We start from the raw sequence: 22,689 nt of genomic DNA on the forward strand, positions 1-22,689 counted from the left end.
TGGATTACGAAAAGAGTAAGGCGGGGAAACCCCGGCGTGTTTGAAATTCCCATTGGTCAATATTCGACCCAATCCGTAAAGGGATCCTCGGTTCGAGCTCTCTGATTGGTTTGAGGGAAGACGCGCCCGCCTCCGTGGGGCTGGGCGCTCCGGGATGGAGAAGATCCGGAGCTGCGGCTGCGGTTTCTGCACACCTGGACGCTGGCCGCGGCAGGTGAGAGCCCTGGGCTGCGGGGCGGGCGGCGCGAGGACCGGGGCCCCGGACACCGCAGGCCAGGCGCCCCATTCCTCTGCCTTAGTTTCCTTGGTCGGAGCGGTCGGCGGCATCAGATCGGACAGTTCCCTAAGAAACGGGGGCCTCAATGTTTGCTTAGTCTGTAGTGGGATGGTTTGTGTGAGGGAGTTCCAGTGAAGTCTTAATCGCGGGTGATTTTGCCTTAGTTATAACAATGCAGAAATGCATGCGCCCGTAAATCCAGCAGAAACATTCAGTGAGACTCTACCTTGCAGAAGTACTTGTTTAAATATGCAACACCGGGCATAACAGGTATGTCCTGCAGCCTTATTATTGTGACAGTTGGCTGTGGTCGCGATGTCCGGGAATAATTCTTTCCTTTTTAAAATTTTACGAAAACCTCCCTTTACCACGCCATCAAACACATGGCCTTCTTCATAGTAGGCAAGCTCTTCACTACTGAGCGATGCACTCGGAGGCCATGCCAATTTCTACCTTCAGTAGTGATAGCAATAAATGCTGGAGCCAAGAACCGGCCAGTGCTGAGTAGCTGTCTAGTCAAGGAGTTATTTGGCAGACAGACACTGCTACTTCCCAGTCCTTTGATATCAGTTTCCAATGTTGCCCTATCTGACATGTGGGAAACAGATTCAGGGCAGTTTATGTTAGTTTCAGTCTCTGTCTCTGTCTCTGTCTCTCTCTTTCTTCTTTTCTATTTGAGAGTTTTTCTACATGGTTCTGGCTGTTCTGGAACTCACCCTGTAGACCAGGATGGCTTCAAACCCAGAGATCCTCCTGCCTCTGCCTCCCAAATGCTGGGATTAAAGGCATGTGCCACAAAGCCCAACCTTCCTGACGTGACTAATTAACATCTAGGTACCTTTGTTCCTCTCTCTGCTATTCCCTTTCAGGAGTCTCAGGAGCCATGTTGTCAGAAGTCCTGCTGATATCTGCTCCCGGGAAAGTCATTCTCCATGGAGAACACGCTGTTGTCCACGGCAAGGTAAAAAGTCCCCAGAGCCCTGAAGAAATGAGTATTACTTCTCTCTGACTCTGAATTCGAAGAAGGTAAAAGAAAGGCCCGAGGGGTGGACTGGATGAATCTCTCCAGCCAAACCTTAAATGCTAAAAGACTTCTGACCACCCAGTACAATGGCAGAAAGATGGCATGTAAAACCCTCACAGATTAAGTGGAATCACCAAGAAAGTTCGTGTTAGGGAAAAGAGCTCAGAAGAGTGGACTCTGGGGTGTCCCGGTGTTTGGGAATCGGAGACAAGGTTTGGTAGAGGTGTTGAACACATGCATTATCTCATTTAATCCTCGGAGCTAGCCCAGGGGTGCAGCTTCGTAGTCTTCTGTCTTACAGGGAGGGAAACTGAGGCTTGGGAGAGAATTAGTGACGTGACCAAGCACATTATACACAAGGCTGGGTGTGAGCCTGAGTGGGTCTGAGCTCAAAACTTATATTTTTTCCATTCACTGCAACTGTCACTTTATGGTTTTGTCTGTGCATGTGCGTGCGTGTGCTCACACACATGTGTGCTGTGTGTAAGCTAGGAGATGAACTTAGGTATTGTTCTTCAGGAGGCACTGTCTGCCTCAGATTTTGAGGCAGTGCTTCTCATTGTCTAGAACCTTCTGGAATGGTAAGGCTAGACGGCCAGTGAACCCCAGGGACCCTCCCGCCTGCATCTCTGAAACATGGATGTTGGGCCATGAGCCATTCACCCTCAGTTTACTGCTTCTGCACTTTTTCCTGTAGGTGGCCCTGGCAGTGGCCTTGAACTTGAGAACGTTTCTACTGCTTCGACCACAGAGCAATGGGAAAGTGAGCCTCAGTTTACCAAACATTGGTATTAAACAGGTCTGGGATGTAGCCGAGCTTCAACTGCTGGACACAAGCTTTCTTGGTTAGTACAAAGGGGTGAGCCAGCTGTGGTAAGAGCCTGGCCCCTGAAGAAAGTGGGGAGCTGGTGATGGGGTAGTTACTTCAGGCTGTCTGTAAGGGATCCAGAGGATAGCCGTTCCAAGAGGTTTCTCTTCTGACCTCTGACCTCAAAAAATTGGTTTTACTCATTTAGTATTTGATTCGGTTTTGTTTGTTTGTGGCAGTCTTACTCTGTGGACCAGGCTGTCCTGAAATGCACAGAGATCCGCCTGTCTCCGCCTCTCAAGTGCTGGGGTTAAAGGCGTGTGCCCCTATGCTCAGCTGGTCATTCTAAACTTGTGAAAACTTGTTCCTACACCTCTGGCTGTTGGGGGCACATCATTCAGACTCATGTAGAGTGAAAACCTTACGCTGTGGTGTCCATTGCCTTTCTCGTTGCTGTGATGAAGCCACTTAAGGAAGGGTGGCCGGCCTTCCATGTTGAAGCGGCCGGCCACGTTGCCTCTGCAGTCAGGAAGCAGAGAGATGAGTGGATGGATGCTGGGCACAGCTCCATTCCTTTAAACCTCTCTAGAAACACCTTCATCCACATGCCAGAGGTATGCTTTCTAGGTGATTCTAGAAATATTAGCCAATATTAGCTAGTGTATTCCCAGTACCCAGGAGGTGGAAGCCAGAGGGTCAGAAATTCCAGAACAGCTTCAGCTGTATGGTAAAATTCGAGGCCAGTCTGGGCTACCCAAGACCACATCAAAGAAAACGAGATAAAAGAGAACAAAAGGTGTGTCACAGTTATGAAATGGCACACATGCTAGTGTAAGCTGGTGTACATGTGTAGGAGGGTCTGGAGAAGAGGCATCAGCCATCAACATTGCTTAGATCCTGGGGAAGGTGCTGTGGCGAGAAGCTTTCAGTTTCTGCCTTTAGTCTATGGTTGCTGCTGAGCATAGGGCTGGGGCAGCCCAGCGGCGGAGTGTACGCTTAGCATATGCGAGGCCCTGGGTTTAATCTCCAGCACTGCTAGAAATTATTTAAAAGGCCGAAGGAACTTACGTTTATTACAGGCAAGTCCAATCAATACTAATGAAGCGTTGCTAAAATTCCTCCCCGGGGAACATAAACGACACCCACCCTTCTCCTAAGGTCCCAGCAGAGCTCACCCTGGGGAACCAATGAGTTCATTGGGCTTGCTTATTGAGTATGGATCAGGGGTTACCCATTGGGGTGTGGGTGCCCCTGGTAGGAATGATGCCTTTCCGGAAGTCACATAGATGGATCCTAGCTGTCCTAGCCCCTCCCTGCAGCCATATGCTGCTGGGCAGAGTTGCATACAGCTTGTGGTAGGGAGCCAGTCGATGCCCAGGCGAAGGTCCTGTGACCTCCCAACACCTCTGTGAGGGGGTGCACGGTCAACAAACCCAGCTGGGATAATCGCTTTTGCAAGGGGGCACCGCTGAATTCCCCAAGATGGTGATTGCCCGGCTCAGAGGACAGTTAGGAATAACTTGAGGTGGTAGACACCTCATAGCTTCAGCTCCCCAAGTAGCAACCTGGGCATTCTGGCGCTAGCCAGTCAGGATTGACTTCAGGAGAGGGAATTCCTTGTTTCTGAAACAGCGTCGGACCATACCATGCTTTTCTTCTGGGGTGTCAGCACTGGCTTCCCATGCACGTAGCCCAGGGCCCCTGTGGTGCTGCTGCTGGGGCATGGGAAGAGCGGTGACTGCGGCTGTTTGGGCTGTGTCAGCAGGGCCCCTGCCCCATGGCCTGACCCCCAGGATGCTCCCTCTTCTCTGGCTCACACCTCCTCACTAGAAATAGCATTTCTCGGCCAAGCCAGCCAAGGGCAAGTGAGAGCCCTCCCGGGACTACTTCCAGCCGCCCCTGAGCCCTGCCACCTGCCACCAGAGATGGAGTGTGGTGACCGCTTTGGTCTGTGGCTCAGCAATGGAGGGCTGGGCTTGGAGGCTGCACCTCCATCATGGCTACAGAAAAGCCTTACACAGGTCTTTGCACTCCAAGATTGGTCTGTCTCCATCACAGAACTCTGCAATGCTGGTGTCTCCTCCATTCTAGAGGGCTTGGTTTGGCCCTCTAGAATGTACCGTGAATCTATTCAGCACATATGTTCTGAGCCCTTAGTGGATGCCCTGAACTTTCCTAACAGCCACACCCCGCTCCAGTCCACCTGCTGACCCGAGACTGGGCGTGATCTGTGAAGTTGAGCTGGTCAGATTTGCTCAGCCTCCTGTGCGTGCATGCGTGCGTGTACACACACACTGAGGATGGAGCCCAGGACCTGGCACATGCTAAGTGAGGGCCTTGCCCACATCCCCAGACCTTTTGCTAATTGTCTTTGAGAGAGATGGGTTCGGGATTACCTTACTGCTCCCTTTGGTTTTGAAGGCTCGATGGTCAAGCGAAGGCTTGTACACAACATGTGCTCAGATTATTAGTTCAGGACTTACTCCAGGCTGGGAACCATGCTGAGTCCTGAGTGTCTGGTCTTTATCTTCACCGTCAAGACCCACACTGGAGCCTGTCTACCGCCCAAACTGGAAGCAAACTGTTACACCTGGCTGGTTGCTAGGACCCTGTTTGTCCCCATACTGATCCCACTGTGTTCTGGGGTTTACAAAACCCTCTCAGCTGCCTGTTTGTTTGCTTGTGTGACAGAGCAAGGCGATGGCCCAGCGCCCACCCCAGAGCAACTGGAGAAGCTGAAGAAGGTGGCGAGCCTCCCCGGGGACTGTGTCGGCACTGAGGGCCTGGCAGTGCTCGCCTTTCTGTACCTGTACCTGACCATCTGCCGGAAGCAGAGGTGTGTGCGTGGTCTGTAGGAGTCTGCCCAGCCTCCCCTGGGAAGGGCTTTGGTTGCCACTATTACTGGAGAATCCCTGTGCCTCCTGGGTCTCTAGGGATGATGGCCATAGGCTGTGCACACAGTGAGGCAGCGGTCCAGAGAGAGGCTTCACCTGTTTATTCCTGGGGAAGCAGAGGCTGCGGAGTTAGACAGCCCGAAGACCATTCAGCCAGTTAGGCCATAGAGCTGACATGTACCCAGTTCACATGAACACTGACATGTTGTCCCTGTACTGCGTCCTCTGCTGCTTGAGTTCAGTAGGACAAAGGCTTTGCTGCATTCTTGTTCCTCAGGGTGGCCTCTTTGTGGTGTGGCTGGAGAGGCACATGTGTGTCTCGTCTTGCTACAGTTAGCAGAGTGAAGCCTGAGTTCTCTTTTCAGGGAGACCTGGGAAGCTGGTACCTCGAGCTTGACAGTGCTGCTGAGACAGCATCACAGGTGCTCTGAAGGCTGGTGGCAGGCCTCTTGCCCGCATTTGAGATGCTTGTCCTCTCTGAGGCTCAGCTCTCCCATCTGTGAAATGCTGCATTGATAGCCAATTTCTAAGTTCTGTTCCTACTTGTAGACATCCAATGCTGAGTGTGACTTCAAAATACACACGCCCACCCTATGCAGGTGGGAGACCCTGCCCCGACCCACTGAAGGGAAGCGCGCTACCAAGCTGAGAATCTCCAAGTCAGGTAGAAGTGCCAGCCACCTGTGCAATGTCCCTGGCACAGGGCCTGGCCAGTATCTGATGCTCTGCTTTTCCCCTTGTGTAAAAAATGACACTGGTAACATGGTACACACCTCTAACCTCAGCACTCCAGAGGCAGGTAGAGCTCTGTAAGTTCCAGGCTAGCCTGGTCTACACAGTGAGGCCCAGACCAACTGGGGCTGCATGCCTCAAAAGAAACAACAAACCCCAAACTATTCTATACAGCATGCCTGTCATGGCAATGGCCTTGTCACCATTTTAATTATACTCCTAATCCACCTTATTGACTCTTGAGGAAATTATACATATTATTAATTCATAATGAATTTACTGTGTGAACTCACGTCATTCTGGAAAGTGTCTTGTGAAGCCTAGGCTGACTTAGAGTTGCTAAGCAGATGAGGTTGGCGCTGAACAGGACTTAGAAATTGGCTAACACTGTCGGGCGTTACTTGAGGGAGCTCTTGTGTGTGAGGGTATGGCTTCCCTTTTAACTGATCTGCAGCAGACCCGTGTGCCGTGTGTCAGGAGGGGTGTCTGGTGGAAGAGGCCACCTGGGAACACAGGCAGCCGTGGAGGGAGATGACGTGTGGATCCTCAGAGCCTAGCAACAGCCCTTGTGGGTGTTTTGGGGAAGTGTCCAGTGGAAACATTTGGTGACCTCTGGAAAGATCGGTGGAGATGATGTGGCACAAGGCTGTGCCAGACAGACAGACAACTGGTGTTGAGAGCCAGGCCAGAAAGGAGCCCAGCTCTGTTGTGTGTGTGGGGGGGGTGTAGTTCACAGTGATTTAAGTCTAGCACCTGTTTTCTGGTTGTCTGAGTCACCTTCAGTTGCCACCATCCAGTGGGGATGCTCTCCCTAAGTGGTCCAGGTGCTCAGCCAGCCACTCCCCCAATGTCCATTCCTGGGCCCAGGTTCCCATAGGCACTTCACGCCTTCAAAGGAGTCATGCTTTATGCCCCGGTGTGTTTCAGGACACTCCCGAGCCTGGACATTGTAGTATGGTCAGAACTGCCCCCTGGGGCAGGCTTGGGCTCCAGTGCTGCCTACTCGGTGTGTTTGGTGGCTGCCCTCCTGACTGCCTGCGAGGAGATCACCAACCCGCTCAAGGACAGGGGCGCTGTCGGCAGGTAATGACTGTCTCTGTCTTGTCCTTGCTTGTCTGAACCTGAGCTTCCCCTGTGTGAAAGGGATAGCCCTGCCTTTTCCTGTAGAGTTTTTAAACTCACTCTCTCTCTCTCTCTCTCTGTCTCTGTCTCTTTCTCTCTCTCTCTGGGGGTGGGATGTAGGTCAGGGTAATCTTAGGTGTCAGTCCTTGCCTTTACCTTGAGTACTGGGTACAACACAACACTGGGAACAACAGCCTGGTTGGTGTGTGAGCTTCCAGAGCCCCCTTTCTGCTCTCAGTGCTAGGATTATAGGTATGTGTCATCTCCCGGCTTTACATGAGGGCTGGGGTCAGCTCAGCTCCTCTTGCCTGTCCCGCGAGCCTCTTCCGGCTTGAGCCTTCTCTCCTTTGCTTTTCTTTCTTTCTTTTTATTTATGGAAGTGCCTTGCTACATAGCACAGGTTGATCTGTAACTCATAGCCCTCCTGCAGCAGCCTTCCAGCTGCTGGGGTTGGTTACAGTGTGTCCCCTCACACCCAGCCGTTCACCTCCTGCAGCAGCCTTCCAGCTGCTGGGGTTGGTTACAGTGTGTCCCCTCACACCCAGCCGTTCACCTCCTGCACCAGCCTTCCAGCTGCTGGGGTTGGTTACAGTGTGTCCCCTCACACCCAGCCGTTCACCTCCTGCACCAGCCTTCCAGCTGCTGGGGTTGGTTACAGTGTGTCCCCTCACACCCAGCCAGTTCACCTTTGACCACTGTTGCATACTACTGTGTGAGTTGCAGATCTGTAGTCCTCACCTAACTCATGAGAGAAAACCCAGAGGCAGCAACTGCCTCAGCAAGACGCTGGGCCGTTTTTGCATATGCTCAGGACCTGTGGTCCCAGTACCTGTTTTAGGCCACTGTGCCCCAGGCATCATACAACAGTGTGGTGTGTGCTTCCACCTCATGGCATCTCTGTGAAGGAGATACCGCTGTCTCTGCTTTCGCAGATGAGAGAGGAGAGGGTATAGCTGGAGGATTTGAGTAGTGGCTGGCGTCCGACCAGCCCACAGCACCCCCACACAGCTCTGCAGGGGAAAGGGAATTTCCAGAAAAGAGCCACACTGAGACAGGGGTGGGAGGCCACTCTTCCGATTCTGGCCAGTGTTTGATCTGGTCACGTGTTGGCACTGAGCCCCCACGCTGTTCCACAGGAGGCTCCTCTGCTTTCAGGAGGTCGAGAGGTGAGTGGTGCCTACCAGAGACTCACAGTGGTGTTGTCGTTCTCTGTTCTGAGGTGGGGTCTCGCTGTGTGGGTCTGGCCTCACACTATTGCTGTTATTGCCTCGGTCTCCCAAGTACACAGCTGCAAGAGTGAGCACTGTGGGTGCTTCCACACTGACCGCTGCTGAGCCACCCCTGCAGACCAAGCTACAGTGGCCATCCAGGCCTGGGGTAGGGGCTGGCACATGATCAGAGGCACCATGTGTCCTGTGTAGACACAGGGCCTGCCTCCAGCCGTACCTGATGTGGGCCAGAAGAGAGTGAAGACAGTAGGGCTCGGAGAGGTTAGTTGGCGGTCCAGAGTCAGCCATCTAGTGAGAGCACAGCATGTTGGGAAGCCGAGGCCTGGGCCTCTCCTGCTACGCTGTGTGGTTTCAAAGGAAGGGAAGGCAAGGCTCGGTGTCATCTTGAGCTGAGAGGACAACTCTTCTGCTCCTTCTGAGTTCCTGTGCCCACTCACATCAGCCCTGGGCTTGGGATAGCCTGTGCTAGCAGCCGGTCCTCCCACAGCTCCTTCTGCGGTCTAAAGCGACCCTCACTCTCTGCATGCCCAGGTGGCCTGACGAGGACCTGGAGTCGATTAACAAGTGGGCCTACGAGGGAGAGAGAGTGATCCACGGGAACCCCTCTGGCGTGGACAATGCTGTCAGCACCTGGGGTACGTCTGTTTGCTTCCTCATCCTTCCTGCGAGGCTCATTGCTTTCGTAGGTGCCCTGACTCTTAGCTTAGGGCAGTGAGGAAAAGAGCATGTTCGCGTTTAAGGGGAAGGAAAGATCGCAGGGCCATGCCTCTCTGAAGGGAGGGCTCAGGCTCTGGGAAATAGTAAACCCCACTGATCTCTGTCAGTGAGTCACAGGGGACTGTTGCTATGGAGTTTCCAAACCACACAAGCAGTGCTCCATCCTTGCAAGTCGCTTGCTTACATTACAGGCCTAGCCTCTGGGCCCTGGGCCTTCACCTCACCACCTGGGCCATGGCTAAGGAAGCCGAGCAGCTCAGAAGGCCAAGGTCCCGAGGGCCTTAATATCCTTTGGGTCCTCCACAGCTGAAGCTGGAGCGGGTGGGTGCGTCATTCAGCCTGGCATGTGGTGAGGCTACACTGACCTCACACTGTCCCAGAGTGCAGATCTGAGCCTTCCCTGTCATGATGGCTGCTGTCCCTCTCTTTAGGAGGAGCCCTGCGCTACCAGCAAGGGAAGATGTCATCCTTGAAGAGGTAACTCAGGCTTCGTGGCCAGGCCTAGCACAGCTGCTCCACACGTCCAGGAAGAGCACTGTACCTTTGTGAAGTTGTGAGGGCGGTTGTCCTTGTCCCCTTCCTGCTGTGGCCGTATCACATTGTGAGGCCTGGGGCGCAGCAAGGCCTGCCTAGCCACTGTCTCTCCTCCCCGTGCCAACTCTTCATTGTGATGAAAGGTGAAAGTGTTAAGCCCAGCTGGTTCCCAGACTCTGGCTGCCTGTCTGTCCATTCATTTAGTAAACAGTGGGCACTGCCTCCCTTCTGATGGTGCATCCTGGGGTGTAGGAGCATAGGCAAACCTCCCAGGCTGTTTCTGGGAGCGCTTGCTATATAGTGAGGGTGGGTGGGTTGGGGTTTAACAGATAAGTATGGAAATCAACACAGGACAAAGGGGTGTTATGGAGGCCAGCAAGGCTTCTGTAGAATGGAGCCCGTGAAGGAAGGCTTAGGCAAGGCTCAGAGCGGAGGACTTGGTTGCTTTGCATGTCTGTGCTCCACCTGGTCAGGCATGCAGACTAAATCTTGGTACATGGTGCTTTTATCATCAATGGAAAGGTTAGGGACAGGGGTCGAATGGTGGCAAGTAGGAGCCCACTGGGGCTGAGGTGGGTCGTGTGGTGGTTTATGTGTTGGGGAGGGACACTGGTGCTCTCTTGCCGTCTTCACCCTTGGGTGCTTGTCTCAGATAGGCACCAGGTCCTGGCACACTGCCCCAGCCAGCTGAGTCACTCCATTAGTGGCTCACAGGGCCACACGTCTCCCGACCCCAGTCCTGCTTGTGCCTGTGGAGGTGTTTTCTTCCAGCTTAAGTGACAGGCGGTCTGCTTATCTTAGGAAGCTTAGAAAAGACAAGCGCCATCCTCCACCCCGAGTTTCTGGATGGTGGGTGAGACAGTAAGACGGCGGCCTCTCCGCTACTGGACCTTAGTCTTGAACTGTAAAGAGGGCGAATAAAGGTGTGGGCTCCACAGCCTGCAGCTGTCTCACAGAGGCGCATCCAGGTTCTTTGCCTCCATCCCCGCCCCAGCTCTCTGAAGGGCAGAGTGGATGGCAAGCAAGAGCGGCTGGTTCCTCCAGAGACCCCTCAAGGTCAGTCAGGACTGCACAGCTTCCCTAGGGCCGTGCTGGGCGTCTGCCTACTGCAATCGCTGGGCTGCTCTCCACAGCAGCTGGGGCTTTTACTCCTGTGGCCGCAGCAGGCTTCCTGCCCGGATTGTTGCTCTGGGCACTGTAGAAGGGGTTCCTGGGTGCCTCTGCAGTCCGGTCTGCGTGCTCCCTCCCGCAGGGACCACTACAGGTGCATGGGAGAAGAACAAGCAACCCTAAGCTAGAAATCTAAACTCAAACATGGTGCCCCAAAGTTTTTGGATCGCAGAACATTTCAGGTTTAGATTAAGGACAGTCAGCAAGTAACACCCATGTAGATAGTCCTGAATTCCTAGAACCTTAAGACCTGAATCCTTCCTGCAGAAGGATGTTTGTCTCTCGCTTGTGTTCCCCTTAGTCCCCACCTAAGCTTCAAGGTTGGGCACCACTGAGCCTCCGCCCCTTCCTGCACTCTGCCATAGCTACTTTGAACCCATTGAGGGCTTATGACCTCATTGTCCAGGCTCACAGATGCTGTTCTGCCCTAGCCTCTTTCCCTAGTGGTCTTTATCCCTCGCGGATGGTGAAGCCTTGGAGGATCTTTCCTCCCCTCTGCCTGCTAGTCCCTAGACTAAGCTGGGGTCCCCTGTGTGCTATCCTTATGACATATCTTCCTGGACCTCCACTTCTGTACCAGGATGGGGTAGAGTCCCGGGCCTGGTTCCTCCATCCTGCCTTTTTTCTCACTGCAGGCTCCCAGCCCTGCAGATCCTGCTCACCAACACCAAGGTCCCGCGAAGTACCAAGGCGCTCGTGGCTGGCGTCAGAAGCAGGCTAATCAAGGTGCTCCTGGATGGATGGGTGCTGTGGGTGTTGGGGACAGGGGACTCTGAGGAGGGGAATCTGTGGACAGAAAGGAAGGTGCTGACTGCCAGACCAGAATCAGGACAGAGAGTTTTGGAACCGGCCTGCCCCTTTAGTCACTGGCTTTGTGGCAGCAGATGTCATCCCCAGCAGATGTCAGGGCAGCAGCAGGACAGAGGCCAGGCCAGAAGAGACTTCCCGAGGGCTGGTGTAGATGGTGCCCCACTACTACAGCAGGCCACTCCTCTATCCTTAGACTTCGTGTTCTACCCTTCCTTCCCTCCAGTTCCCTGAGATCGTGGCCCCGCTCCTGACCTCGATTGATGCCATATCGCTGGAGTGTGAGCGAGTGCTCGGAGAGATGGTGGCAGCTCCAGCCCCGGAACAGTACCTTATTCTAGAAGTAAGTCCACCGCTGGCCAGCTCCTCACCCTGCTGCTGGCCCTTGGGCAGGTGGGTCACAGGTTAAGAAGCAGCTCACATGAACAGACACTTCATCTTGCTGACCCCCATTCCCTATTTGTCCTGGGGAGATGCCTACCTTCATGGTTCCCGCTCTGTGCTGGCTTCAGGTGTCCACTCAACAGCCACCTGCTGCTCCTGGTCAGGTGGGTTCTGAAGTTGCTCTGTGGTCCTCTAACCATGGCCAGCACCATTCATGCAATTCTAGTATAGCACAGAAGTCCCACGATCAGCATTTGAGCAGGCCAGTGTCTGAATTCTCTTTTCTTCACTGCCTGCTGGTGGCCTCACTGCGGTGTCACAAGCTTGTTACAGTTCCAGGGTCTCCTGTTCCCAGTGCCATGTGCACTGGCTCAGAGAGCCAAAGGCTGCCTCTCAGACATGGGCCAGCTGGTCTGGTAAATCAGGCTGATGGTAAAATGCCAGCTGGCCTCCCTTGGAGTACTAGGGCCCAGCAGTCCCTGGCTGAAGTAGCCGAGCAGCGGCAGGTCGTAGGAAGGTGCAGGCAGGGTCCCCTCCAGATGGCCCGGCATGCTCTAGTACTGTCCTATGATACCTGCTGCCACCTCTGTTGCTCCTGGCATTCCAGTGTGCACCTCTCAGGGTAACGTCTCTCATGCTCCTTGCATCTGCCTTTGTCTCCATTTTACAGACATAAGAGCTTAGGTCCAAAATGCTGACTTCCTCCTGTGTTATCAAGCTAGTGGGTAGCAGAGCCAGGACCCTGATTAATACCTGTGTATGCCTCCATTCAGCAGATTTTATTTTGATTTTTTGAGACAGGATCACTATGTAACCCTGACTGGCCTGGAGTTCACTATATGAACCAGGATAGCCTCAGACTCATAGATGCACCTACATTGTGCACCATCACACCTAGAATCACCGAGCGCTTTACTGAGCACCTACTGTGTGCTGGGCACAAAGTCTCCATATAACCTGGAGCCTCTGACCTTATTTCCCAGACACCCTTCTGCAGTCCCCAAACCTTGCTTCCCCAGCCCTTGCTTCCTTCCATGTTCAGGATCTCAGATCCGAGCTGAAAAGAGATGAGAAGGCTCACCAGGGCACTGTCAAGCCCCAGAGTGCTGGGGAGCAGCATACGCATTACAGTGTGGGTATTTTTGGCTGCCACAGCCGCTGAAGTGCACAGCTCTGTTCTTAGACAGCTCCGCACGTGAACCAGCGAGCTATTCTCTCATGTCACACTCTGTCATCTGATCCTTGACAGATTTGGATCAGAATGTGACAGGTGTCTGGAACCTGCCTTGACAACATGACACCTGGAGCTAGGCTTCTCCACACGCAGCCTTCCGGGGCTGCCACCAGGCCACACTGTCTGCTTGTTTGTCAGAGTGCTTGGAGCGCGGGGTGGGCCTGAGAGCAAGAGCTCCTGGCAGAACCTGGCAGAGCTGCCTCGGTGCTGGTCAGCCCTCAGTGCACAGGCATCCTGAGCTCCGTGCTCGGAGCAGAGCGCCGCACAGCACAAGGCCCACCAGATCCCCTGAACAAGAGGAGGCATTGGTAATGCCAGGGGCACTCTTTCAAGCAGAAGCCCTCCTGGCACTGACTCACTACCTACTAGATGGGTGGTCCCAGCCAGGTTTTTTGCCCCTGGCCCTTAGGGCCCCCCTTTATAAAATGGGATGATAGTAACACACACTGATGGCAGAATGTTTGCATAACATAGGCATTGTGCGAAAGGCCTTCCCTTCACACAACCAGGAGGCGGGCAGATCTCACACCATCTGTTTCCATGGGAGAAACACTCTTGCAAAGGACCCTGCCTCAGGGCTGAGAAGAGCAGAGCCCAGCCTCATTGCAGCTTGCCTGAGTCCCAGTTCCAGGAGGGAGTGCAGAGCCTGGCTGGGCGTGCCTCTCTAGTGTGCAGTCTGCACCCATCATCCAATCACAGGCGAGCAGGGGCTGCCTTCAGTGCTTACCCCACGCTCCTTGTTGGTTGGCTAGCAGCAGTTTATTGCACATAACTGAAGAAACCTAGACAAATATTTAGCTGTTTTCTCACTCGTGACCTTGCTGGGGTGACAGCCAGCTCAGGAGGCAGCAGTAGGGTGGCATATTGTTGGAGACATTTTCTCTCGCAAGTGGCAAACCTGTCCCCACTAGCCTTTAGCAGAAATGGAACTGTCTTCTAAGTGAGGGGCCAGTGGTAATGGCTTCAAGCATAACTTGATCCAGAGATTGAAGCTGGGTGGTTAGGAATCTGTCATGTGATCTGTGACCAAATGGAAGGTGGACAGGTCAGGTGGGCAGTGCCTGAAGTCAGCTGGTTTCAGCTATCCAGGGACGGGTACCCTCTCCCTGTGTGAGAGGCTTAGCTTACGTGCCCACCCCACAGTCATGAGGGACAGGCTCATCCATGGCGGGAGGACATGCCCAGGTGGACAGGAGACGTGGGCAGGGACAGAGGGTTCGCCTCAGGTGGCTCAGGCAGGAACAGATGGCATCTTCTCCAGGAGCTGATGGACATGAACCAGCATCACCTGAATGCCCTGGGTGTGGGCCACACCTCCCTGGACCAGCTCTGCCAGGTCACAGCAGCACACGGACTGCACAGCAAACTGACAGGTGCAGGTGGCGGCGGCTGCGGCATCACCCTCCTGAAGCCAGGTACGGGGCTGGGGAGCCGGTTGCTAACATGGACTGTGGTGGAAGACCCGCTGGAGGGCTCCCTAGAAAGGGAGGCTTGAGCTCTGCTTTGTGACCCTGGGCAAGTTAATTAGCCTCACTGTCCCTTTGTCTGCTCAGGGAAAGCAAGGATGGCTGCAGGTAGGCCGTGGGACTCCCTCCTGCTCAGGGAGGAGCATGTGGCTGGAAAGTTCGTCTGCCCCAAGCTGCTCCTGCTGCCTCCTGCCACAGCTCAAAAACAGCCAGGGCTGGTTCCCGTCCCCTACCTCCCAGCCCACTCTTGTTCGCTGTGAAACCGGGGTGGGGTGACCTAGTGGCAGAGTGGAATGGCCATGCTCATTAGCCTTTGGGGAAAAGACCCAGTAATAGACTTGAAGAGAGGCCCAGGCCAGGCCTGCGTGCAGGGAATTCTTGCTGCAGGCATCCGGTAGGTGTCCAGTGATACCACCCGCCTCCACCCTCCCTGGCCTGCTTGCCCTCCTCCTTTTTCTCATCCCTCTGTCTCCTCACTTTGTATAGCCCACTAGGGTTCCCAGATCCCCTTGCTCTTGTGGCTTCTGGCTTTAAGGAGTGTGGGGAGCCTTCCTCTAGGAGATCCTGCATGGTAGCTACTGGTCCAAGACCAATGCTGGTTAGCAGTGAATGCTGTAAGTGCATACCCAGTCTACCAGGTACTGGCCAGGCACTCTGTGAGAGTGAGGGTCTGGCTAGTGTCAGCTTTGTTCCCAGATAGGGAAGCTGAGGCTCATGTGCGGATTAAGCCTGAAGCCTCATGACCATCTGATGCCTGGCAAGCCTGGGTCTAGGTGATCAGAGCCCATTGAGGAAGGTTTGGGACTAGGCACATGGCTCATAGGTGCTGCAGAGAGCCTCTGAGGCTGCAAGACAGGCAGCAAGGGGACCCTCCCCGGGGTGGGAGTGCCTGCCGAGTGCCATCCGTCAGAGCTGACAGCCTTCCCTCTTCAGGTCTAGAGCGAGCCAAAGTGGAGGCTGCCAAGCAGGCCCTGAGCAACTGTGGGTTTGACTGCCGGGAGACCAGCATTGGAGCACCTGGGGTCTCCATGCACTCAGCTGCCTCCGTAGACAACTCTGTCCGCCAAGCCCTGGGCCTCTGAGGTGATGTGGCCCTGAGCCCTGCCGAGAACCCTCTCACTGGAGACTTCTGGGACTGGAGCTGGCCTCTGCTGGCCGCACACCTTTCCTGCTGGTAGCGCCTTCTCAGTGTCCCGGCTGTACCCTGGCATTTCTGGAGCCAAACAGGCATCAGTTTTGGGGTCTCCTGAGATAACAGCCTTCACCTTGGAGCTCTCGGGTGCATCTGTCTGGGCCTGGCCTCCATCTGCCTCACTCAAACTCTGGCTCTTAGCCATGCACGCCTCTGTCCTGCTATTGAAGGCTCCTTAGGAACTGCCTAGCCCGTGGCTCTTGTCTGCTGTTCGCGCACGCAGGGATCATCAGCTGAGGCTCCATGTGAACTCGCAGGAAAGCTGCCCGTGGGGAAAATAAAGAGATTGCACAGGCAAAGCCTCAGGCCCTGCGGAAAAGCAGGGCTGGTGCCCTCTGTGCCTTCCTCCTCCACCCTTCTCCAGTGCCCCCACCCCCGGGAGTTCTGAGGCGGAAGGAAATAAGACTCCCCTCACTTTGCAATGTAGCTCGGAGAGGGAGTTTTTCTAGGTAGTACTTGCTGAGTGGGGACAAGGACATCCCTGCCTCAGTCACAGCACAGAGCTCGGCTACCATGAGCACCCGCCAGTGCACACAGCTCTAAAACCTTGGACATCTGTTTTTTTTTCCTGGCAGAGGGGGGAGATTGTTTTTGTTTTGTTTTGTTTTTTGAGACAGGGTTTCTTTCTCTTTGGAGCCTATCCTGTAACTCACTCTGTAGACTAGGCTCTGTCTCCCTGAGTGCTGGAATTAAAGGCCACCACTTTCTGGCCCCCCCTTTCTTTTGATGTCAACTGGCTAGGTGGAGGGAACGCCCTTCCCTCATACTTCTGGAATGGCAGGGCCCACCTCACCCACAGAACCCCTGGGAGCAGGGGCCACAGTAAAGATGGGCTGGGCTAAACTTTGTTTCCCATGACTTGCTGTGTGTTTGCCCTCCGCCGCTAGGGGGCAGCTGATACCTTTCCCAGCACCCTTGGGAGGAGGGTAGGTGGGAGCTGGGCTGGGGCACACCACCAGGAGGTCACTGCAGGCTTTGTGGCAGGTCTGTGCTCCTGCCCTTTGGAAACAAGTAATACATGAAGCAATAATATTCATCTGGCCACTTGTGAGCCAGCCCGTGCCCAACTTCATGACATAATCAGCAATCTCATGCTCATTTTACAAACCAAGGAGCCAGAGCTCAGAGATTTGGGGTAATTGTCTGAAGCCACGAAGCTGATCAGCCTCAGAGGCCGTTTGACTCCAAAGCCAGCCGTCAACCTGCTCTGCCCTGGCACCGCCTCCCCACAGGCTGGCTGTGATTGTAACCACCTGTAGCACGAGGACACAAATCGTCCTGCGGTTTGAGTGAGCAGCTGGGACTACCACATGGTGTGGTCCCGAGTCGGGGAGGAAGGTGAAATGTCCGTGGCAGCTATAGCACTGAACAGGATTGTCGGCCTGAGATCTGCAGAGTCCGCGTGCTCTCTGGGGGCTGTGTCAGCAGCTGATGCTGATGTGTTGCCCTGGTCCTCTGGAAACAACCACCTTTGAGTTCTGAGCCAGCGTAGCCGTTTACCTCAGCTGCTGTTCTGATCGTGCTGTACCCCTAATGCCACCATCGGCAGCCACCTGTCTGATAGGTGCTCTTACTGCTCTTACTAGTCACGCAGTGGTATCATCTATAGTTCACGGTCACCCCTGAGCTTCCAAAAGACCCACGAGTGCTGTTCCCTGTCTGCCTTGAACATTCTGCCCTTGTTGGTCTGGGTAGGCCTCCATCACTAAAGACTTTATCTTTTTTCTTTCTTTTTTAATTGTTTTTATTGAACTGTATATTTTTCTCTGCACCCCTCCCTTTCTCTCCCTTCTCCTTCTACCCTCTCCCATGATTTTTTCCTTTTTTAAACATAGTGTATGTGTGTGTGCATGCGTGTATGTGCTACAGCAAAGACGAGTCTGTGCTCTTCCACTGTGAGTTCCGCCGGTTGAACTAGAGTCATCAGACTTGGCAGGAAGTGCCTTTACCAGCTGAACCATCTTGTGAGCCACTGGCTTTACCGACAGAGCCACCTGGTCAGCCCTCCAGTAGCTTTTAAAGCTACTGGGTAATTCTGGTGTACACTCAGGCCTGAGGTCACAAACCAGAGGATCACAAGGCCACCTCTGGCATGCCAACCTGGTGACTGAGCTCAGCTCTGGCAGGTTCCATTCCACCTCTGCTACCCTCTGTTCATGTGACTTGGGCTAAGTTACCTTTGAAGGCTTTCTCTTGGTGAGGTGAACGCAATCACCTTTACAGAGGTCGTGTGAAGATCAGGTGAGAGAACACACGGCAGGTGCTTGCACTGTGCTGGCTACACCGTGAGTGCTCACTGAACATTCACAGGCAGTGCTGACACTGCTGGCTACACCGTGAGTGCTCACTGAACATTCACAGGCAGTGCTGACACTGCTGGCTACACCGTGAGTGCTCACTGAACATTCACAGGCAGTGCTGACACTGCTGGCTACACCGTGAGTGCTCACTGAACATTCACAGGCGGTGCTGACACTGCTGGCTACACCGTGAGTGCTCACTGAACATTCACAGGCGGTGCTGACACTGCTGGCTACACCGTGAGTGCTCACTATAGTCTTGTGCCAAATGACAGTAAGAGTTTCCCAGAAACCTCAGCAGCATTTGGTACTGGTTAAAAACCTAGCCTTGCTGGTTAGAGATGCTGTTCTCTGTTAGCTGTTGGAAAAGTTGTTAGTGCCACCCAGCTTCACCCTCCTAGCTCCTCTGCTCAGAGCTGGCACAGGGTGCCAGGCACAGGACAGTGTCTCTGCCGCCCTCCAGTGCACAGCAGGGTCTCGGGTGGGGAGGCAGGCTGCATACACCATGGGAGGGGGTTCTTTCTCAGTGGAACCTTATGGTCCTGATGCTACTGGCCAGCACATGGTGCCGGCTCTGGCTGCTCTGCCCACCTCCATGTGCAGGCTCTGCCCTCTGGTTTTGTCCTTGTGTGCCAGGCCTCTCCACATCTAGCATCCGGAAGTTGCTCCTTTCCTGGCTGTGTAACTCCTTCTGGGTGGGCTTCTCAACCACAGCAGCCATCTTGCTGTGAGGAAGGGAGAGCCACTTCGCAGCGAAAGCCAGAAATGTTTCCACACTTATCACATAATGGTGAGCCTGGCGATGCTCAACTTTAATCCCAGCACTCGGGAGGCAGAGGCAGACAGATCTCTTTGAATTTGAGGCCAGCCTGATCTACATAGGAAGTTCTAGGCCAACCAGGACTACATAGAGTCTTTACTCTCTCCCCCTCCCCTTCCTTCCCTTCTCTCTTTTCTCCCTCTCTTTCACCCTCTTTCTCTCCTTCCTTTCTCCCTCTCTCAAAAAAGTTTTGGTCACATGAATTCACTGTGATGAACATGAACAAGAAAACCAAATTACCTGCCTCCAACCCCACACAGTGTGACTACCTTTCTCAAACCACACAGAGTGTGACTACCTTCCTCCCTCATGTATGAGCATGCTCTGGTTACCTGCTGCTTTGGTGCGTAGTCACCATTCTCTACCAATATATATTGATCTCTGGTGTCCAGGCCACAGGCCATTTCCCCCAGTTTGCTCCCAAGTGTTAGAACTGTGTTAAGTGCCCCCAGCTGTCTCAGGCAGCACTGAATCCCTAGTAATCCATCACAGGACTCTCCACGCACACGCCCACCCACACTCCATTGTGTGTCCATCATTCTCATCACAGGGTGTCCTGCCTGTCATTCAGAATTAGCCCCACCCTCCCCACACCCAAGTGTCAGGAACCCGTAAAAACTGAACCTAGGGCTGGAGAGATGGCTCAGAGGTTAAGAGCATTGTCTGCTCTTCCAAAGGTCCTGAGTTCAATTCCCAGCAACCACATGGTGGCTCACAACCATCTGTAATGGGGTCTGGTGCCCTCTTCTGGCCTGCAGGCATACACAGACAGAATATTATATACATAATAAATAAATAAATAATTAAAAAAAAACCTGAACCTATACAGAGTACGTACCATGTGTCCAATACAGGCCATTTACTTGACATGCCTTATCTTTGTGAGCTAGGACTGTCCCCACCCTGTTACTGGGTAAATTGAGGCCCTAGGAAGAGAAAGGACTTGCCCCAGGCTCTTGAGGCAGGCAAGGGTCAGAGCGGAGGGAAACCCGTGTCTGTGATGTCAGATCTACCTGGCAGTCTGACTTGTCATGTGCCCAGCTCAGCCACCTTCCTCTCAGTCCTTGTTGCTTCCTGTGCCTGAGTCCCTCTCGCTGACACAGAACAGAGAGGTGGAGCTATCGACGGGCGTGAGCATTCTTTCTGCAGTAAACCTGGAGTGTTCCCCATACACACACAGGAAGCCTGACACCACATCGAAGGAGCCCATGTGCTCAGCATGTCTTTTCCAAACAAATGCTCGAATGCAGTTGATCCCAGTGTCACCCACTGATGTGTGAACTGACATCAGCTGCATCAGAGTCCCAAAGCATCGGTGGTACTGATAAGGAAACCAACTCTAGAGAGACCTGCCAAGGGTCCCACAGTGAGCTGCTTCCTGCTCCTCTGTCCTTGCTGTTCCATAGCTGGGATGCTATGCACAAGCCATCTCATCCCTGCCTAGCCTGGTGCCCGGAATCTGCTCTGACTCTCTGTTCTGGGCCAGTTTTCCCACATGCAAAATGGCAGGTAGTGTGCTCGCCCTCTTGGGTGTCGTCAGGTTTACAGTTGCAATGAGCCCTATGGTACAGCTCACAGGGTCTGTCTCTACAGTCTCTTGTCTGAAGCCCGCAGCAATGCAGTATGGGGTTTCTAGTGGTATGCAGAAGGTGTCCAATGGGCAGGGGAGGGTCCTCACAAAGCAGGGAGGAGACCAAAATTAAGACTGACTGCTTTGGCCAACCGATGTTGGATTTGCTGATGCATGGCTGTGGTCCTCAGGCTGGGTGTAGGACATCTTGGGTAGTAGCAGATTGACCCTTCCATTTTACAGGGAGGCAGCCGGACAGGTGTGCCCTCTGACAGGCTGGGTGACTGCCAGCCTGCCTGGTGCTGACCAGAGCCCGTTTCTGGATGAGAGGCAGCTGTGCTAGGCCCCTCGCCATGCTGCCTGAGACTCTTGAGGGGCTCGAGGCCTGGAGCCCCTGACTGAGACATCTAGTCAAATCTGAGTTTTCTGTCTCATTTATTTTTTCCTCACCGCAGGCCTATGTGATGAATGAGATTGCAGATACAGGGGGATGGGCCCCGCCTCCAGCGGCTGAATCCTCTTGGGGCCCTGCAAAGGGGTCACAGACTTCCTCTGCTCCCGACTCCTCCCCAGCTCCCTCCTTGTGTTAACGGAGGGACAGGGAGGCTTGAGTGTATCTGATAATAGAGCCGACTCACGCACCCAGGGATGGGGCACCCTGGGATGGGGCACCCAGGGATGGGGTACCCAGGGATGGGACACGTGCCAAGTGGCCCCGTTTGGACCGTGCTCTGCTGACCCCTCCCTCGTGCCGTCTCACTGTGAGGGTTCTGTGACTAGGAAGACATCATTCAAAGCCCTTTCATGTGTGGATTGCTGTGTAGACTGAGGCAGGGAACCTCCATGGTACCCCCAGACCTCCCAAGACTCTAGGGCTTCCTCTTCTTCCCAGAAAGATGCTGCCTCCTGACAAGGCTAAGGCTGGCAGGTCTGCCTGAGTCGTGAGTCATAAGCACCCCTGCTATGTACAGGGAATTAGGCTAGGCACCAGAGACATGACCTGAACAGCTCTTGGAGGCCCACTGGCTTCATTTGTCCTCAGCTGGTGGAAGACACTTTGTGAGAGATAAGGGTGACCAGAATGTAGGCAGAGCAAGGAGAGACAGGTTGCTGTGTGATCCCAAACAGGTATTTTGCCCTCTCTGGGCCTCAGTCTCTATCAATAGAAAGTATGTCTGTTTAACACAGCAGGACCTTGAGCCTTGTGTCTTATTTACCCACCACTGATGACTATTCTGTGAACTGGCTTTGTTTTTTGGCCCAGCACCCTCCCATCCCCCAGTTGTAGGACTTTAGTCAGGACGTCTCCTTTTGGAGTTGGCAGGCTCTTCTGCCCATGTCCCATGTGGCCCAAGCATCCAGGAAGTGAAGCTGCTGTTGTTCTTACAGGGGAAACTGAGGCTCAAAGAGGCCACCTGTGCCCAGAGCAGCTGATCCAGGCCTCAGACCTGGTGACAGCAGCTGTCGAAGCCAGGGTCCCCCGCTCGCTTTCTAACAGGCAAGGCTGGGTACCGCCGTTCTTCCTGCTCTTGTGGGTGGCAGCAGGAAGGCAGGGCTGGCTGTGCTGAGCTGGACACTGAACCTCAACCACAGTGCCCGCATGCCAGATTGCCAGGGCTCCGGGAGTTGGAGGACATGACCTTGGAGGACAAGGCTTCCTGGACCCAGGCACCTGCCATCTGTTGCCAAGGCAACACATCTGTTCCACGCCCCCTACGACCCTGCAGGGTGGGGGCCTTCAGCAGCGCAGGCCGGCCTGTCCTTGGCAGCCATCTAGTGGCCCTCTAGTGGCCCTCATGCCCATCCCTCCAGCCATCTGCCTCAAAGATCAGAGTCCACCAAGACCATCCCCAATACAGCCACAAAGGTCCACACTGTGGATGGGGACACTGAGGCACGGAGCTGGGGAGCGACCTGCCCCTGGACAGTGCATCTGCAGTACGCTGGGTTGTTGGCCCAGGTTTCCTAGAGGACTGAGGACACTGGCTTGAGCTCAGCTAGCCCCAAGGCCTGGAGAAGGGGCTGAAGCTAATGTAACCTTGCTTCCCACCGAGCTCTCCAGAGCCAGCCACAAGGGTGGGGGGCTCGCAGATGCAGGAGTCACGCGGCCTTTTGGACTAGAGGCATGTGAGACATGGAGGTTAAGTTCAGGATGTCCCACCTCTCCATCCCTGTCTCACAAAGCTGAAAAGAGACCTGTTCCGGGAGCTGCTTTCTGCACTGCTGTGCGGCCCACGAGAGTGGCTTGCCATCTCTGGGCCCAGGTCTCCCTGCTGCTTCTGAGGGTTTTAGCTCTAGTCCTGTCCTTGATTCCCATGACTTTTAACATGACTCTGGGAAGTCTCTCTGCTTCCATACCTCACATCCACAAATCTCCAACCTCGCTGGGGAAGGGTTGATGGGTGCTGC

The 22,689-nt window shown here is 54.2% G+C and overlaps 1 protein-coding gene across 1 annotated transcript; it reads left to right on the forward strand.

The window, feature by feature from the left end:
- Positions 1 to 63: 63 nt before the first annotated feature.
- On the forward strand, positions 64 to 16,433 carry Mvk (mevalonate kinase). Its single transcript, XM_048449829.3, has 11 exons — positions 64 to 214; positions 1,147 to 1,238; positions 1,999 to 2,146; positions 4,801 to 4,945; positions 6,663 to 6,818; positions 8,618 to 8,721; positions 9,235 to 9,280; positions 11,143 to 11,233; positions 11,541 to 11,657; positions 14,194 to 14,347; positions 15,332 to 16,433. The coding sequence occupies exons 2-11, from the start codon at positions 1,161 to 1,163 to the stop codon at positions 15,478 to 15,480; spliced, it is 1,188 nt and encodes a 395-aa protein (XP_048305786.3). The 5' UTR covers positions 64 to 214; positions 1,147 to 1,160; the 3' UTR covers positions 15,481 to 16,433.
- Positions 16,434 to 22,689: the final 6,256 nt, after the last annotated feature.

This window comes from Myodes glareolus, chromosome 2 (assembly GCF_982192425.1).
Source record: "Myodes glareolus chromosome 2, mMyoGla1.1, whole genome shotgun sequence".
Taxonomy (NCBI): domain Eukaryota; kingdom Metazoa; phylum Chordata; class Mammalia; order Rodentia; family Cricetidae; genus Myodes; species Myodes glareolus.

Excerpts from the sequence above, each read along its gene's own strand:
- Mvk (XM_048449829.3), top strand. The coding sequence starts at position 1,161 with ATGTTGTCAGAAGTCCTGCTGATATCTGCTCCCGGGAAAGTCATTCTC. Across the intron at positions 6,819-8,617 it reads GACAGGGGCGCTGTCGGCAG|GTGGCCTGACGAGGACCTGG; the intron begins GTAATGACTGTC and ends CTGCATGCCCAG. Across the intron at positions 8,722-9,234 it reads CAATGCTGTCAGCACCTGGG|GAGGAGCCCTGCGCTACCAG; the intron begins GTACGTCTGTTT and ends CCCTCTCTTTAG.